At 39.8% G+C, this 18,244-nt stretch overlaps 2 protein-coding genes across 7 annotated transcripts; one reads left to right on the forward strand and one right to left on the reverse strand.

The window, feature by feature from the left end:
- Positions 1-91: 91 nt before the first annotated feature.
- Positions 92-10,978, forward strand: nbn (nibrin). The gene is made up of 17 exons (XM_028471351.1): positions 92-243; positions 1,876-1,997; positions 3,046-3,170; positions 3,252-3,414; positions 4,270-4,373; positions 4,506-4,623; positions 5,812-6,002; positions 6,110-6,210; positions 6,283-6,409; positions 6,500-6,708; positions 7,660-7,828; positions 8,012-8,591; positions 8,693-8,776; positions 9,017-9,157; positions 9,357-9,464; positions 9,547-9,596; positions 10,808-10,978. Exons 1-17 carry the CDS (start codon positions 213-215, stop codon positions 10,839-10,841), a joined length of 2,457 nt encoding a protein of 818 aa, XP_028327152.1. The 5' UTR covers positions 92-212; the 3' UTR covers positions 10,842-10,978.
- A 31-nt stretch (positions 10,979-11,009) lies between these two features.
- Positions 11,010-18,023, reverse strand: osgin2 (oxidative stress induced growth inhibitor family member 2). Of its 6 annotated transcripts, none has more exons than XM_028471356.1 (6): positions 17,887-18,023; positions 15,192-15,279; positions 14,986-15,122; positions 14,721-14,912; positions 14,519-14,610; positions 11,010-14,429 (listed from the first exon to the last, which is right to left on the reverse strand). In XM_028471356.1, the coding sequence occupies exons 2-6, from the start codon at positions 15,256-15,258 to the stop codon at positions 13,259-13,261; spliced, it is 1,659 nt and encodes a 552-aa protein (XP_028327157.1). In that variant the 5' UTR covers positions 15,259-15,279; positions 17,887-18,023; the 3' UTR covers positions 11,010-13,258. The 6 variants fall into 6 exon arrangements, with proteins under 6 accessions (XP_028327157.1, XP_028327155.1, XP_028327156.1 ...); XM_028471354.1 differs by having other exon boundaries at positions 17,728-18,017; XM_028471355.1 differs by having other exon boundaries at positions 15,192-15,284; positions 17,728-18,017.
- Between the last annotated feature and the right edge of the window lie 221 nt (positions 18,024-18,244).

An 18,244-nucleotide genomic window follows, 5' to 3' on the forward strand; every position in this document is an offset into this window, starting at 1 on the left:
CAGTTAAACTGTAGATATACGAAGGCATTCAATCTGAGTAAAACTGCTTCTGAACTTTTATTCTGACAGGCTCGGCGCAGAGTTATGACGTCATAGTGGCGCGCTGGACTCCCCTGCTCTTTCTCTCATTGCGGGTGGTTTCTTCTGTTAAATTATGTTTAATTAAAATATTCAGTCCTTAAAACAGTGAAGAAGCACCTCAAGTGTTTGAAATGTGGATTCTGACACCTGAGCAGCCCGGAGGTAAATATGTGTAACATTTTTTAGGCTGTTTTATTTCTGTCAGCAAGTTAAAGTTAGCTTAGTTTATGATTGGCTGTGATAACGAAAAGTATTAATTACTTTACATGATCTGTAAGCTTGCAGGAGTTCATATATCTTTGTACAATATTTGTCCTATAAAGTAAACACGCATTAATGATTTAAACACCTTCATACACCGTGGGCTGTAGTTTGATTGAAAATGACCATTTCTCGGACATTGCCCAAACTGTTAGAGTAACTTTGTAGACTTACCTTTTTCCTCATAGAACATTTGTTGTAAACAGAATCTCCAAGTGTCTCACACAGACACATATAGAGCTGCCCACGTGTTATAGAAAATAAATGAATGAAAAAAAAATAAATGTGTGCATTGCTAAACCTAGTTTTCAGTACATTGATTCTATCTTCGTGTTGCTGTGAAAGTGTGGCCACAAAGCTGGTGTCAGTTTTGTAGACATGACAAACAAATAACATGCTATCCAGAAACAACACGCATTAAAGCTGATATCCGGAGTTTCTGAGAAACGTGTCAATGTGCAGCCCTAAACAGCCTCACTTCCTCCCCCGTGCCTCTGCTAATCTACCAGAAGCCACGCCTCTACTTTTCTGCACGTGCATCGCGAAACATAACAAAGTGGCATTGATATAGGTCTATGATCTTTTGACGATGGACATTTCTGAGGTAAGAGCCAAAATCATATTTACTTGTTTGCTGTTGTGTCACGCGGCCTAGTTTCCGTGCACAGTTCCGCATTCACTTTGATTGATAGTCTTGGAAACAGAAAGTCGAAGCCTATTGGCTGGACAATCACGGCGTTTTTGAATAGGGGTCTGTAGGACGGAGGCGGGGCTTATATACATTATTGTAAATGAATGACCACTGGCAGTAGACCATAGTAAAATACTAGTTAGGGATTTTTTTTTTTTGCATTTCAAAAGAAAGATAGATAAACATAGATTTCTCAGAAACTCCAGTTATCAGCTTTGACAACTTGGGTTTAATTTCTTTGTATAATTCTCTGTTGTAAAAACACAGAATTTATGACAAAGTTTTCTTATAAAAACATTTAAAGACTTTCACTTGCTGTTTTTCCAAATGGATTTTGGTCCTTTTAGGGATGATAAAGTGTTGGTACCATGTACAGAATACAATGTACTGAGGACAGTTCTCCTTTAGATTAACACACAGACACGCTCTACAGCAAATTTATAACATTTACTTTACCTTACAAGCCACTATTTGGACAGTGATATCACATCACTTTACTCAAAAAAACAATCTCTGTTAAAAACATTTAAACTCCTCACTGTTTGACATGCTAAGCATTAGCTTCGAGGCATCATAGCCGACCTTTGTCAGTTGAAAGGGACAGTTTAAAAACAAAAATAAAATAATCATTACTAGGTATTTAACATATGCTTTTCTGCGATAAATAGGTTCAATAAAAAATGTGTTTTAATTTTAAAACCTTTTCAAATCTTATTGAATATACATTTATATTTGTTTATTTAGCCTACCTATATGACTTGCATATTACAGACAAAAGTAATTGTATTTGCAGAGTAGTCAATGATCTGCTTTTAATTGACTTTATTCATGTTCCGGTTTAGGGGAGATTCACTACCTTCTCTGCAACAAGGAGTATGTGGTGGGACGTAAAAACTGTGACATCCTGCTTCCCAGTGACCAGTCCATCAGCAGAGCTCACGCTCACCTCTCCGTTTCTGCACAGGTGAGACGAAATTAAAACATAGACTGCCATGAAAGTTCTGAGTCATCTTTTTATATTTGCAAGTCTATTAGGGAAGCTCAGTGAAGCTGAATGTTCTTCCTGCCTTTAATCTTCTGTTAGAAGTGCATTTATGGAGATCTATGTAAAAAATTATGTTCAAAAAGAGACCAATCGAGATGCAATGAGAGAAATCCAGAAGGTGGCGCTGTTGCACCAGATGCACATTAACAAGAGCTGTTTCTTCCACTGTGGCCCAATCACAGCTCCTCTTGAATAACATGATCAGCATCAATTTGTGCCCAAACCTTGTTTCTCAGAAACGGCCGTGTCAATTTTCATGTCAATACGGTGAAGTTATGTTGCCTTTTTGTGTATTTTTGTTGGCATTATGTGCGTCTTTGAAGTCCTTTTGTGTATTGTTTTTGTAGTTTTGTAATTTTGTTCAGTGTGTCTTTGTTATCATTTTGTGTACTTTTGTTGATATTTTGCGCATTTTTTTGTCATCTTCTGTGTTTCTGGAGTTTTGTGTTTTATATTGGGCTTCATATAACTTTCAACTTCATGAATTACAATTTTGTTTTGGGGGCCGCACAAAATTAGACCGAGGGCCGCATGAAGCCCCCGGGCCGCCAGTTGCCTATGTCTGGTTTACAGCCTATTCGGCCCTGCATTTCCTAATTGCATTGATAGCGTTTTTTAAATTTGTTACTTTTTACAGTTAAATGTCAATGCAATGAAGAAACACTTAACAGTAGCTGCAGATTTTGAGATTCCGTGACTCAGTCATTTAAATATAGATAGATCAATTTGATAATTGTTTATTTAGTTTTTTACTCTTTGCATGGTTTACAATTGGTTTACAATTATTTTAAAAATATGTTACTACTTTGGGAAAAAAAATACATTATTGTTATAATTGCTTTTTAACACATTTTATATCAATATAAGCAATATTTTAAGTACTGGGTTTTTAAAAGCTATAATGGTTACATGGATGTGTGTTTAACCAGTGGGTTTCAAGCTTTGCTCTCCTGTGTTCTACTTTTAGGATAACTTGATTGTAAAGGACGTGTCCAAGTATGGAACATTTGTCAACAGTCGGCAGATTACAGCTCCCGTGGAGCTCAAGTCAGGAGACAAGGTCACATTCGGGGTTTTTCACAGTAAATTCAGGTATTCTGAAAAAACATGATTCAAACAACACTTGTGTTTTGTTTTGTTCTAATCCCAAACCCTTTTTTGTGTGTTTTACAGTGTGATGCACCTTGTGACGCCGGTGGTGTGCTCATCTTCTTTGAACGGTGACGGGAAAGCCGTGCTTTCTCAGGCGTTGTTAACCCTGGGGGGAAAGTTGGTCAATAACTGGACTCAGGACTGCACCCATCTAGTCATGCCGTCTGTTAAAGTCACCATCAAGGTTTGGGACAGACCACTTCTTCTATTCTATTTTCCCCTAAACTCTTGCTTAAGGCTGGGCAGCATACTGGTACCGGTTCATACCGAACACCGGCATATATTTTTGTTATGATATCAATTTTTAATATACCGCCGTACCGATGTATTTGATTACACAACTTTCAGAACGTTACGCTGCGCCGTGTTTCAGACCGGACCCTTTTCAGCGTTGCACTTCTAAATAAGAAGGTAAACAGTAGCGCTCTGATGTTAGTTACGATGTAAATCATATGTGTATATGGATAAGAAAGACACAGTTGTAAGCTCTGAAGCTACATGTGAGCATGTGCCTGTGTGCGCATGCCTCTGCTACAGGAGAACAACACTCACAGACATGGTTAGCTTAGCATGTCGGCAGTAATACACAAAAAAAGAGAGCAAATGATCGCAATTTGTAATTCCTATAACTCAGCAATAAGTCCCGGTGGAGCTGCAAACAAAACACTACCTTATTCACCATAACAAACAACCACAGCACTGAGTATGCAGCATTTAAAGCTAGAAATCATGCTAATGATAAGCTGGTGCGGCAAAGAGCCATTTGGCTGCTGTTGCAAACTTGTATTACTACTAGTGTGGAATTATTCTACAACATTCACTCATCATGACAGTAAAATAGACCATCCTAAGTCAATCTATTGCAGTAATTCCTCTCTCAACCAGTAGAAAATGCTGTGAACACCTGATATGCATGAAAAAAAAAAAAACACTGGACAAATACTCTGGAACCGTTAGAATTTTGAAAAAATACCGTGATATACATTTTTGGTCATATCGCCCGAGTCTTGCTGATGTTTTTCTTGACTCTATGTATCAGACCATTTCTGCTCTGCTGTGCTGTCGGCCCATTGTGAAGCCAGAGTTCTTCTCAGAGCTCAGCAGAACTCTTCAGCAGAAGTCAGCACCGCCAAAGGCCGAAAGGTGAAAACCTTCCTCTGCTAAGCACACACACGCACACACACACACGCGCGCACGCACGCATCTTTTCTTTCTATCTGAGTCTAATGGACGACACAGGTTTGAACGTCATGTTTTTCTGCCTTGTTTTTAAAGCTTCCTCCCTGAAATGGACGAGCCCAGCTTAAATAAGGAGCAAGTAAACCTTGGAGCGATTCCAGCTCGCAAACAGCTTTTTACAGGAAAGACCTTCATTTTTCTCAGCGCCAAACAGGTTTGATAGTTTTCTACTGTGGTACTCCACATCTGCTATACAAACTCTACATGATTACTGGAGCCATGTCAGTGAATGTAAAACATATTTCAGTCATTCTCCAAATCATCTATTACAATAAATACCAGTTGATCCTAAATGATGCACTTTGATAAATTAAGCCAATGCTTATTGCTTTTAACTGTTGCCTGATGTATTTATTTATTTATTTATTCAGTTCATTTCCGACATGGTTGTGCTGTGACAATATGGCTACTGAAAGGTGAAGGGAATATGAAAGTCATAATCATAGCACACTTATGTAAGTGACCATGCAAGATAAATGATAAAAAAAGTGCATGAGCGTTTGATGAGTATTGAGGTTGAATAAAGGCATTTAATAAGGGAACTCCAGCTGGTCAAAAGCACTTAATTTGTTGTAAATGCTTACAGACCAAATGCTACTGCCCATATGTTGTATTGCTGCACTTTCCCAATAAAAATACATAGTGCAATGTTTTTTTTGCGTTTATTTGTAAGATTTGCTAGGTCTCAGAAAACTTTGTTCGATCAAAGAATACAATTGTTGGCGTTATTTAGCCTTTTATATTCCATATTTGCTTCTACTCCCTGCACCATGGGACTATGGATGGAAATGAGCATTTAGCTAAATCCAGTGTATTTACAACTTCGGCTGTACAATAATACACACTGTCCCACTCAAATAAACAAATAAAATAAAATAGTCGAACACTGCAAAGACTTATATTCCCAACTAGTCTTTTTTTTTTTGAGTTGAGTTTGTTTTGTAAGTTCCGACGATTTGAAGAGATGCTTGTGTAACGTTGCAGAGTGTAGATTTTGTTTAAAAAAACAATACTGTGTATTGCACAATTAGGAGGTAGAATGGGACATCAAAAAAGATAAAATTCAACTAAATCCCAGAAAATGTCTTAGAAAGTCACTTCCCCGACATTGCTGTGTAAAAATGTGAATATATGAATGGGTTTGGTGTGGATTTGAGGGGTTGTTAATGCTAATTAGCAGCCACACCTCTACCAAACTCCCCTCATGCAGCTGTAGTTTACCCATAACCTTATAAATGTTATTATTTTTGGTGCACAATGTCTAAGCACATAATGACATAATTGTCATTTCTCGGTGTCACTGAACTTGCGTATTTAACAGTTTTGTGTGGCATGTTTGCAGTTGAAGCGCCTGAGTGCAGCAGTGGCTTTTGGAGGCGGTAGATGCCAGCAGCTGGAGGAGGGTCACCTGCCTCGCAGCCTGCTGGAGTCTCCACAGAGCTGTGTGGTCGACCTAGCCACAGGCAGCTCTCAAACTGCGCTGTCCACCTCAGCTGTAGAGTGGGCAAACTCTGTCAAGATCATTGTTGAAAGGTTTGAAGATATTTTTTTAATGTTTCTTAAAATCATATAAGCATCCAATTTTGTCCAATTGCTCAAAAATGTAACTGAGGGTGGCTGTTTTCTTCCCACTGACACAGGAAAGGCCTTCGAGTCATCACAGAGTCAGAAATTGGTTTGGCTGCGATTTACGCATCGTGTGAAAGGAACTGCAATCCTTCCAATCTCGCAGGAAGCACAGGTGGCAACCTCTACAATTCTACATGTTTTTATTTCTGATTTTCACACTTTCTATCTTTTTTTTCATTGTCAGGCCCTGAAGTGAAGCCTCGAATCCTGAGTGCATCCCTGTCACAGAACATGGCTGTGGATGAGACTGCGTTACTAGGTGCATCTCAGAACATCACGGCCTACGCAGTTAACACAGAGGCCACACAAGGGTGAGCTCAGCCGATATAAAACAAACTGTTCTGTTATACACTCTCGTGCTTGACTCAGAAACCCAAACTGTTGTGTCACGTTTCCACCAGGTGTGAAGTTCAGCGCATGGAAGGAGTGACTTCAGTTGGCGAAACTCCAGAAAAGAAGCAAAATCAGGACGGCACTGAGCTCAGTGGATCTCACTTTACAGTTCAGAGGAGCAACACTCAGTATGTGGTGTCAGAGACCATCAGTTCATCCATAGACATCGTACAGAGTGCAGGAGCACAGAAGAAGAAACCTGAGGCCACACTAACAGGTAGCTGCTGCATAATGAATCACACACAATGATCTCATCAAATGCTGTACAACACAAATCTACATCTACAGCCACGGCTATTTTCTAGTTAGGAATTTTACGTACTTGCTCATCATTGAGTGACTTATTAATTGGTTAGTTTTTTTGAGCACTCAAATTGTATTAGCATTTTAATTAATGTATTTAGATTCTTCTTGTGTTCTTGAAATGGTTATTTTAAAAAAAAAGTTTTCTTTAAATACAAGTATATCACATTCATACATCATTAAGGTGATACGTAAGTATAAAACATATCTTCAAATGTGTTGCACCACACACAAAGCAGTTATTTTGTTGTTGTTTTTTTACTAACGCATTAAATTCTCTGAAAAAATTGCCAAATTTAGAAAAATAAAACCTCATCTGTGGACACAGTGACTGCCAACCAATATTTTTTTTAATCAGGATTTTTTTATACACCACCATCTGAGAGAATTTTCCACATTCTTCTAATCCTTCACATAGTTCCGGATGTTTTCTTTAATACTGCACAATTGTTACCAATTCATTGTTCTGTGTAATTAATATTTCAAAATAACTATTTTGATCAGTTTTTACTTTGGGTGCATTTTAACAAACATTGATGACATTTCACTGGTCCATCGCAGTGTGAACAGAGACAATCTCACGCGCACACACACACACACACAAAATATAAATGAAGAAAATACATCAAAGGAGAACATGCAATGCGCGTTCAAATATTTGAGCTACTGCAGTTTTGTTTTCTTTTTTTTTGAGGAAAAGAAAAATAATCTATTACCAGTTCAGGATTAGTTTCAGATGGATTTAAATGTTTGCTCCTCCAAATATACCAAACATTTTGTACTGACTTCTTTGCAGTGTTAATGCTTGAATAGCTCTCTTGATGAAGATATTAGATGATGATGATGATGATGGTATTTCTTTCAGGTGGTGGAAGCTCAAACATTAGACCTCAGCCATCCAGTCATAAGACCAATGGAGGCCCAAAGGCTGTATTTTATAAACAGTCTCCACAGAAATTGAAAACTTCTTCCCAAACGTCCCCTCAGAAACAATCGACCCTCACCAGCTTCTTTCAGTCAGTCAGCAAAAAAAGGTACAAAAACCCCTCTTTTTATCGCTACAGGGATGTCACCAGTATTTGTGTCAGTTTACATCAATTTAAACAGCAGTTATGCTAAAGACCCACAAGCATTTATTTGTTTTATTAGACCTAAACGATAGTGAAAGCTTCAGTAGCTGCAGCTCTGCAACTGTATTTATTTTCTCTTTTGTAAAGGCCTTTGGATGATGAACTCTCTGCGGTCACCTCTGAACCAAAGAGGCCGACTCTTGGATCCATCAACGCAGAAGCATCAAAAACGTCGACCACATCAAACCTTGGGTCTGCATCTGATTTGTTTGCACAACCAGCAGAGCCTCCAACTGCAGCCAACACGAGTAGAAAGAGGAAAGTGATGGAGGAGGATATCCATATGGAGGAGCTGGAGTCGATCATGTCTGAGGACATGGACTGCTTTGAGGTGCAGCTCTCAGGTAATCGGTCGAAGGAGGAGGAGCCGAGTGCGCAGAGCCCCTTCAAACAGAACCAGGTGAATACTGAGGAGTCTTCAAACAAGAAGCAACGAGTCCACCAAGAAGGAAGTGGAGGCAACAAACAGCAGCTGCAGGTCCATTTGAAAACTGGACCAGAAAAGAGGCCCAAGCAGCAATCTGAACCAAACCCAGTCCATATTAAGATGGAACAGACTCACCCCACTGATCATGTGACAGTCCCAATAAACAATGGGAAGAAACCTTCCCAAGCGAGTGTAAATACAATACAATTTGAAGATGATGATGACGCGTCTTTTGTTGAGGTAACCTTTACTCTGGAGATTTCTTTTTCCAATGATTATGTGAGAATCCTTCTCAGATAGCATGTGTTGCAAGTCTTTAAAACCTTCTCTCAATTCCTCAGGCTCTAGAAGTTGTGCAGGCAGATAAAAACCAAGCTAAAGAAGAGACACATACCCAGCCAGTTCCCATCAAACAGGAAGTCCAGGTAAGTCCCGCTGTCACACATTTATCTCGTTCAGTGTGATAGCAATCCAACAATTTAAAACTACTGTAAAAGCCTTTATTAAAAAGAAAACGTATTTGTCGACTGTGTTCAAAAGCATATTAATACACAGTTGATGTTACAACAGTGGTCTTTGTATTTTACAGGATTTTTCCGGGTGGGAGGTAATTTGTTTCTGACTGAATTGATAGAATATCATATACAGTATGTGCTGATTTGCAGGAGTCCAAGATCGACGAAGACCTTCCTAAGAAGTTGGTGTTGGTGGAGTTCAGATCGCTGACGGTGACAGCTCCGCTTCCAAACAAACCAAAGCAGAAGCAGGACAGCAGCAACACAAAGAACTTCAAATGTTTTCGCAAGGTGGAACCTACGTTAAATTAATACAGTCCTTTTGATCACCTGATACTGTTGACATTCACAAAATGTGTTGGTTATTGTTGTGGGGGTCGGTTTTTTGTTTATGTCTGTCCTAAAGTTTAGTGGGGGATGATTGTCCTCATCCCTTTGAGTGTAGCAGATAACTATGTACACAATTTGAACAGTTTATCTTTCTTTATAGAATAACGCTCGGCAGAATGTCACAAGCGTCATTGGAAAATCTGATCTGCTGGTTCACAGCAGGGGCCAAAACTCCGACCTAGACGAATGGCTCAAAGACGCCGCTGAGGTACGATCGCTCCTCTGGTGTGTTTATCACTGTGAGACAAAGTCAGTGATGGAGAAATTTGAATTCATTTGTTTTATTTCAGGAGGAGGTTCAGAAAAAGCGCGAGGAAGCTGTAGGAAACGACCTCTTCAGGTGAGAAACATTTCCTGTTCAAAGACACAAAGTGACGTTCACCTTGTTTTTATTGAATCTGACATGAATTTGCAAATTTCATATGTTTTACATGATTTGTTTTGATCAAATCTGGACATAAGTTTAAAGGTAGCATGTTTATTACATCAACAATGGAGGTCCACTTGGGATGATACAGTCGAAACGCCTTTATTTAAGGATGAGTCTAAGAGACGCTAATGCACATGATTTAGTTTTTGAATGTTTTACCGGTTTATGTTTTTTGCTCAACATTTCTTTTAGCTGCTAGAAAAACAAGGTTCAGAAAGTAAAATGCTGGTAATGATGTTTCTGAAGCTTTTTGTCATGGTTTAAAAAGTTTAGAACAGGGGAACATTTAGCTTTCTGCTTTATATTTTCAATCTCTTTAAAGATGCAGTCCGTAACTTTCAGATCTCTCCATAGTCCCTCCCTCAGAGGAGCTAACAAGCTAACGTTAGCCCTACAGCAACATCACAGTAACATAACGTGCTCTGTTAAAAGCATATTACTGCAGCGATTCTCTCTCTTTATGTGCACGCACCAATCTATCAGCAGCAGCAGCATAACAACAGTGTCACTTACAGCAGTGTGCACACGAACAAACAATACATGTTGTTGTTTATTATGAATGTGAAACTCTCTGTCCATACAGGTTATAATTAACTGCACAAAGCACCAATAACTTGTAAATAATGGTACAGGGTTGCTGTGGATTCACTTTGAGCAATCAGGATATTGTCATTCGTTCGTCAAAGTGGTTGCCGAGGTAACTGCAGTGATGTAAGCCGGCGCTGTCGTGTTTTCTTTGACTAAGCGGAAAAGAGGGTGAGATTGATTGTGTGTGTGTCTGTGTATGTATATGTGTGTGTCGAGGCTGAGCTGTTTGATCACCGAGTCATGCTCAGTCAGTCATGCGTAACGGAGAACAGACTGCCGCTAAGAAAACAGTCCATTTTTTTTTTTTTCTTTTGCTTTGGTAAATCTGAACCAAGTTTCCAGACATGGTTTATAGGAAGTCTGTTTGCTTTAAGCTGTTCAAACATCATCCATGTTTTACAGCGCTTCATTTGGGCTGCTTGAACTGGTTGTTCAGGATGCCCTTTAGGACACTGAGGACTGATCCGTGAGGAATGTTAAAAGCTCATCTCGAGACATATGACAAGCTTATTTGTGTGTGTGTGTGTGTTTAGGTACAACCCCACCAAACAGTCTAGGAGAAGATGAAGAAGTGGAAGTGACGTCAACTTGTCATCCACCAAAAGGATTTCATTTGATGGAGTACACAGTACTTTTTGTTGTTGCTATTTTTCCTGTTGTTTATACCTGTAACAGTAATTAAGTCACTGACAGCAAGATATGTAAAAAAAAAAAAAAAAAAAAACCCAATCGCAGTTCAGCGTTTTCTTCCAGGGTTTTATTTGCCAATAATAAAAAATATTGTATACAAAACAATATAAACTCTTCATTTGTACAAGAGCTTTAAAACTGTGCATCCTGAAAGCAGCTTTGGGTAATATGAAGCCAACATCCAGTGTGTTCCTTGGTTTCAGCCACGAGGGATTCAAGTGTTGGCATGGCGTGAGTTTACAATCTCCAGTGAGCTGATTCTTCAGGCACTTTACCAGTTCACGTTACCTGTCTGCACGCCGCTCATGTTTTTGCCTTTGTTTACAGTTCAATGAAGCCTACCTGCTCCATGACAAACTGTGTCATTGACAAACTGATGGGCTACAGCAGTTATTGTGCGTTTAAAGTATTTTAATCCTATTGTGAATGCAGAGGGACAAGAATTTTCAGGCTGGCTTTTAAACCCCTTCAAAGGGATTATTAAGCTTATTATAAAGGCTTTGCTTTTTTTTTGCTGTTATGAGTTGCTTAATAAAAGCTGCACACATGCTGTGAAATCAGTTATCAGCAAGTTGATACAAAATATAATTAAATGCACTTAATCCTGTATAAAGGTTAACCACTCTAGTGTTACATTTCTATAACAAAGCATTTTTACCCACCACACACTGTCTGCTTTCTATTTAAAGCATGTTCATACATTAAATATAAAAACAACAATGTCCTGAAGTTCAAACTAGTTAACACAAGAAGCAGCAGTTTATGTAGCTAGCTAAAAATCTAAAATAAAATTGTTAGTGGAAACATCTCAATGACTCCATAATATGTTAGTTAAAGACCAATGACAGTTTCTTAAAAGTAAACAAAGCACGACAGCTTTACCTCCTTCTGTATGACCACCACAAACGAGCTGCAGTTCATAACTTTTGCATTTTTGAAAACTTTAAACTTTATGCTTTTCTTCATCTTTGCTTTTAGTGCGAAAATGGGCAGATGCTTATTTCCTGCCCTTAAATAATAATAATGTATTGGAGTTATATAGTGTCTTATGGTAAAGTGTTGGAGCAGTTACTAATGCAAAATAGGAATTCTTTGATTTGCTCCTTTGTTTATCTGCAGGCTTTTAGAGTTGTAAAGTGTAAGTCATTTTTTTCCTGTATAGTTCGGAAGAGTAAAAAAGGATTAAAATTATTGGAGTAACATTCATCACTAAATAAATTCCCATATAATTAAATTACAGATACCTGTATTTGAAACTGACCTTGAGAAATTTCAGGATAAAACATTTTTTAAAGTCTTTTGAGTGGAAGTGTTAAAACTGGCAAAATGTTGAAAATGCACTGTTATTGTTTATCAAAAAATGGAATTCATGTTTATATATATATAAATCCCAAACAGAATGTCTCTTCAATCTCTAGAAAGCTGTCAGTGAATTGTATAAATCTGACAATAACAGGTTATTGCAGTCAGAATCCTGGGTATTACATTTAAATTGTATTTATGGGTAAAATTACCAGTGTCCAGGTGAGTCTCAACTATAGAAGTTTCCTTAGCCTCCAATTGTTATACAGATAATGTATTGCAAGTTATCCCAGCAGCTTGAACTAGGTATTTAATAATGAGGAAATAAGTACATGTCAAACGTCAACAAACTTATAAACCCTAAACTATCGTTCAGATATGCAGGTTAAATATTTGCATAGAAAGTTTTTTTTTTTTAAGAAGCAATGGGTCAGAAGTATTGGACTCACTTTTACAAAAGTGGCTCCTGTGACTGAAAGTTGCAGCAACAGCATGAGTGAAAACGTATAGTTGGCTCAGTGATAAAAAACATTAAGACTCAGTGGAATCACAAGGTTAAAGATAAACGGGGCCAAGTTACACAGTTTGTTGGATGAACACCCATCACTTGCACTTATACTGTGTATTTTTTCCACTTTTGTTCCCTCCTTTAATACACAAGAGGGCTTGAATTCTTGTATGATAGCAAGTGGAATACTGTTGGACTGAAGACACGTGGTGAACAGATAGAAACCCTGTTAAACAGAGGGTGTCATTTAGTTATGAGGTAACAGGTTGACTAGAAAACATTGGCACATGAAGATTTGATATGAAGTCGAAGGAAACCATGGACACTGTTTCTTTAAAAACTGAAAATGTACATCCCAGTGTCTTTTTGTGGTCTGAGAACGGTTAACTTGTATGATAAATAACTGCATTACTGTAAAAAAACAGTTTCAAATGCCCAACCTTGATGGTAAAAGGATCAATAAGGTCACGCCCTTGTCAAGTTGTCAGATGAAGCTGCTTCCTCTGTTGCTGATGATCTTTCCTTTATTCTTGAGTCTCTTCAGCAGACAGGAAGTGATGCCCAGAGCGCCACCTTTCAGAAAGCGAACAAAGTTGTCTCCCACCAGTGGCCCCATGGCAAACAGACCTGGCTCCTTGGCACACTCAAAAGTGTAGGGGTCTATGTCGATAGGATTTTGCTTGCAGGAGATGGGTTTTGTAGGGTCCTGACCCAAGTACTGACCCTGGCCTTTCAAGAAAAACAGATTTGGGTTGGTCCCGATGAGTACCAGGGCCATGGAGATCTTGAAGGCCTTGAGGGAGTTGTTTCCCTGCAGTAAACACTTCATGTCAGATTGGAAAGACAACACGCAATGGTCAGGGAAACTGGTATAGTCCGGAAACAGGGCAACACTTCCATCAGCAGCCATATTACTGCTGCCAAGTTGGGGCTTTGGACACATCTTAGCACAGACAGTAGAGGCAATGCTTCCTGCTTGGGGTCGAACAGCAGTGGAGGAGTTATCCACGTCGGTGAAGCTGTGGGAGCTCATTATGTTGTAGACTTTGTGGTACTCTGGGTAAAGGGTTTTGGGAAGCTGCTTGAAGATGAGGTCAGGGTCGTCTACGGTCTTACGAAAAACATGCAGAACTCTGATATTGCTGTTGCAAGCACATAGAACTGCATCAGCAGCGCTTAAACCGGCGCCAACAATTAAAATTGGGTCAGAGTTGTTGTCAAGTTTTCCCTGGCTAACAGCCAAGCCAAGGTTTGAGATGCTGTGGAATACAAAAGGAAGATCCTCCCCCTCCACACCCAATCGGACTGGGGAATCAGACGCACCGGTAGCCAGGACTACATTTTCAGTAAACAGGGAAAAAGGTGCGTGGGTACCGTTCTGCACCTGCTGGTATCCACGGACTTCCCAGAGACTCGGCCCTCCAACGTTTTTCAAAGAGCTGCCTCCATTTTTCTCAAAGCCCTCATTTCCACCATCATCTCCTTCAGCAGTGTGCCCATTTTCCAGACTTTCCTTTTCATGACCTCGACCAAGCTTCTGGATGGAGGTCACATAGGTATTGTCAACAAAATTCTTTTGGAGCCCTTTTAACTTTACATAGTTACAATAATAAGACGAGATCTCCTCTGGGGTGGCCCTGTCGATGGTTACATCCCTGGGAAGAAGAGACAGTCAGGAAGGAGGTGAAAATACAAGACTAAAGTTGGAGCTGTGTCATTTCTAGTAATCTTGAACTGTTATTACCTGCGCTTCCCATTGGTTAAGTCTCTGAAATTGACCCCAGGAAGCTCCATCCAAATGCCAAGACTGATAGTCAACATGGATCCCTCCATTGCCTGAAAACCATATTTGAAAAACATAGCTGTAGAAATGGAGGCCAACTGAATAAGTAACGAATAATGTAGCGTAAATACAACAGAGTGCTGGACTAAGCATATCAACTCACATGCCATGCACCGCCGGGTGTAGCCTTCCCCAAAACCAAATGAGGGATGTGCTGCTTCTGATCCCTTCTCCACTGAAGTACTGGAGGAAACTCGTAGCCAAAGTCCGCATTGGGGTGAAGCAATGTGTCAAAAAGCACTGCAACCGGATTATTAGACCTCCCTTCAAGGCCCTCACTCAAATACTCCAGATCCTGAACAAAAGAAGAGTCACCATCCCGACCTGTGGCCTGTGATTAAAGTATTAGACAGGAAGCAAAGGTGTACCTGCTCTGTGATTGGTAGATGCTTGGTCTCCTGCAGTTTCCTGTAGAGGATTGGGTTTGGGTGGACAGTTGCAGAGTCCAGGTAGGGCTTGTATCCACTCAGAAGGTAAGACAGGCAAATACCAGAGGGCCCGTTTCCTGAAATATACCAGGTGTGAGATTATTATCGGAAAAAGTCGCAAGGGTTTTCAGAGCTAAGAACTTTACCTATGATAACCACAGGGATTGTTGGAGGTTGGTCCTGAGACAGAGTGCTCTCTTCCAGAAGAGGCATGGCTACAGCCAGAGCCAGAACCTGCACTGAGAGGAAACCATTTACAGAAATGAGAAGTTGTTTTGGTTCCTCTGTGCATCTCATATTTAACTGATTCATTTAACATCAAATCAGTTCCTCAGTCTCTATCGACCTTTGTCAGTTGACAACGATTATACGCAGAGACATTTTCTTCTATTCATCCTGTTTTTGTGCGACAATGCTCAGCCTTAACCCCCCCCCACACTCCCACCCACACTGTCTGTCTGGAGGCTTCACACACGTGGAAACAACCCCGCCACAACACAGCCAGCGTCCACAGAGGCTAGCCTCTGTTAACCCTACTGCCGCTTGCCAAACAAAGGCCAGTTCTAATCAGATTTATGCAGGCTTGAGTCTGTTGTGAAATGTTACCATTGAGCATGTGTTTGTGTGTTACGTGGCAGCGCCATTGTTTCCCCGTCGGGCAGCAAATCCCCCTGATCATTCCTCCGAGTGGGCTCTAATCCCACTGGGGCTGTTTATGTCTTTACTGACACTCTCAACTGCGGCAGAAAGAGAATGTGATTCTGGCACCGTGACAGACCAGAGCATCAAAGCTCCGCCTACTTTCACACACATTCAGAAACACTCCCGCCAAAATGTTAGCCAACAGCTATAACAAAACTTTTATTAAACCTTATCTCCCTGCTCTGTCTTAATTCTTGTCACTCTTTCTGTCTGACCTGTGTCTCCAGGTCGATGGCTAATCTTTGTTGTCTGCTTGTTTACTTATTTGACAGTAGAGTTTCACACGCTGCCCGTTTAGAGAGTTCTGTGCCCGCAGTTGGTTGGCTGGTATGTCTACACAAATGGTCAATTCGAACCCCCTAAATATTGTCTTTTATTTTGATATACTTCTTCAATTGTTGTCGTTTGTTTGCTTGCTGGGGTTTATACTGACCCCCGTCAGTTGCACGTGTTGGCGTGACACCCCTGCATCAGTAACCAATACAAGTGTAGATTATTAATTTTATATCAGACATGCAAAATATAGGTTTTTATACAATATCTGTTGAGAGTGGAGAAATAGGAGGTTTCTCCCACAACCAAAAGTACATCAGGTTCCATGGAGTCTTTGGGGCTGAAGGTGTTATCACTGCTTTCTGTGTGATGCTCCTGCAATCCTGATCTAAATAAAAGGGTAAAGAAGGATGCTTTAAGGGCTGTACTTCACACAATGCTTCATCCAGTCAATGTTTGGACCTATATTGTTTACTTGTTCCCCAAAATGTTATTGCTTTGTATCCTTTTATGTTTTTAGGAGACTGTAAAGCACAATAATTTCATTTTAACCACTTTTTTAAAAAGAGGGTTAGCTTTAGATGATTACGTTATGACCGACTCTGAGCCACTCATACATGCAATCTTCCTTTGAAGCTATAGTTTACGTTAAACCTGAAAGTAACACCTAAACCAGAACATCTGCTATTACCGTACCTTTCAATAACCCCGTACTTTTTACTTCACTGCAGGATGCAAATTGGACAGCCCTAAATAATAAGACATTAACTAAAATATTTAAGGCCGTGGCTATGGGTACGTAAAACATATCCGTAGATTGCCACTCTATGGATATGCAGCGCCCTCATTGGCCAGTTTAGGTCACGTGATAGGTGCACCACGTGACGTAAAGTTTCGTCATTTGTAATTTAGCTCAAATTTATTTTTAGCTACCCCGCTAACCCTTTTATTTTAGCCCTAACCCTAACTGTAACTCTGTCCCTAACCCTAAATTGTTTATTTTTGTTGGAAATGTATTTTTAAAGGTGGAATTTGCCATGTTATTAATGTTAAAATGAAGAAAAAAAAATTCAAACCCACATTCGGCGAAACTCACGTTAGCATATCTGTAGTCCCGGGAGCGATGGCTATGTTTAACGTACCTCCAGACACTTTGAATATTTAACTAACAGTATAACAGTAAGCAAACATTTAAAAAGAAGCTTTGCGATAAGTGCAATTCCCTTAAAAACAGTGATGCTAGCAGTGAAACTATTTTTTTTTTTTTTTTTTCATTTGCATTAGCTGCATTATCATTAAAAAAAAAATAGAAAACATGGCAATACAAGTTATAAGGTGCATGGTTTTCTATCCAAAAGTAGAAAAATTAAAAACAAAACATTGATTAAAAAAATTTTATGTAGTAAAGAAAATTGTTTTTTTTTTTTTAAAAAAAAAAAAACAGTTAACAGAAAGTGCAAAAATAACTATCAAAAGATTAATTACCAGCCATTATTTTTAATAATATTATAAATGTTGCTGGTGATGATAAGTGTGAAGTGAGAACGTGCAGCAGCACGAGGAGGACGCGGTGTGCAGGTGTTGCTGCAGCTCACGTTGGATCAAATGCGCAGGCTAACGGAACAGCATCAGAACACTGACTAGCAGCCGTCACAATAGAGGTCGGAAACAAACGCACACACACACATTTATCCCCAGATCTCTTACCACGCTGTGATTTATCTGCGCTTTCCCTCCGTCCTCTTATCACAGTCCACGGCTCGTCTGTGAGCTTTTATAAATGTGCAGAGCCTGGTGGGAGGACCCTGTCTGTCTGTCTGTCTGTCTGTCTGTGTGGGTCACTGACATCATGAGCCACGCACTCACCTCCGTCCGCGTGGTCCGCTCCAGTGGATGCGGTTAGAGGATGAGGAGGAAGATGAGGAGGAAGATGAGGAGGATCCTGTCTGAACGCGCAGGTGTCTGACGGAAGGACCACGCGCAGCTCTGAGTTTCTACCTGACCGTCGCTGTGCACATGCCCCCTGCCGCCCACAGTGACGTCACTACGCACTATGCATTGTGTCACTAGTTTTACTCGATCCAAATACAGCAACAAGAAGATAAGTAGTTTATTTCATTTCTATCCCATGCATTAAATCATACTGGGAAAATGTTTGGACAATCCCCAATAAGTATCTGATCACCAGCAAGATAAAATAAGTGTCCTTTAAAATATGACATAA

The sequence above is a fragment of the Gouania willdenowi genome, chromosome 16 (assembly GCF_900634775.1).
Source record: "Gouania willdenowi chromosome 16, fGouWil2.1, whole genome shotgun sequence".
Lineage (NCBI taxonomy): Eukaryota > Metazoa > Chordata > Actinopteri > Blenniiformes > Gobiesocidae > Gouania > Gouania willdenowi.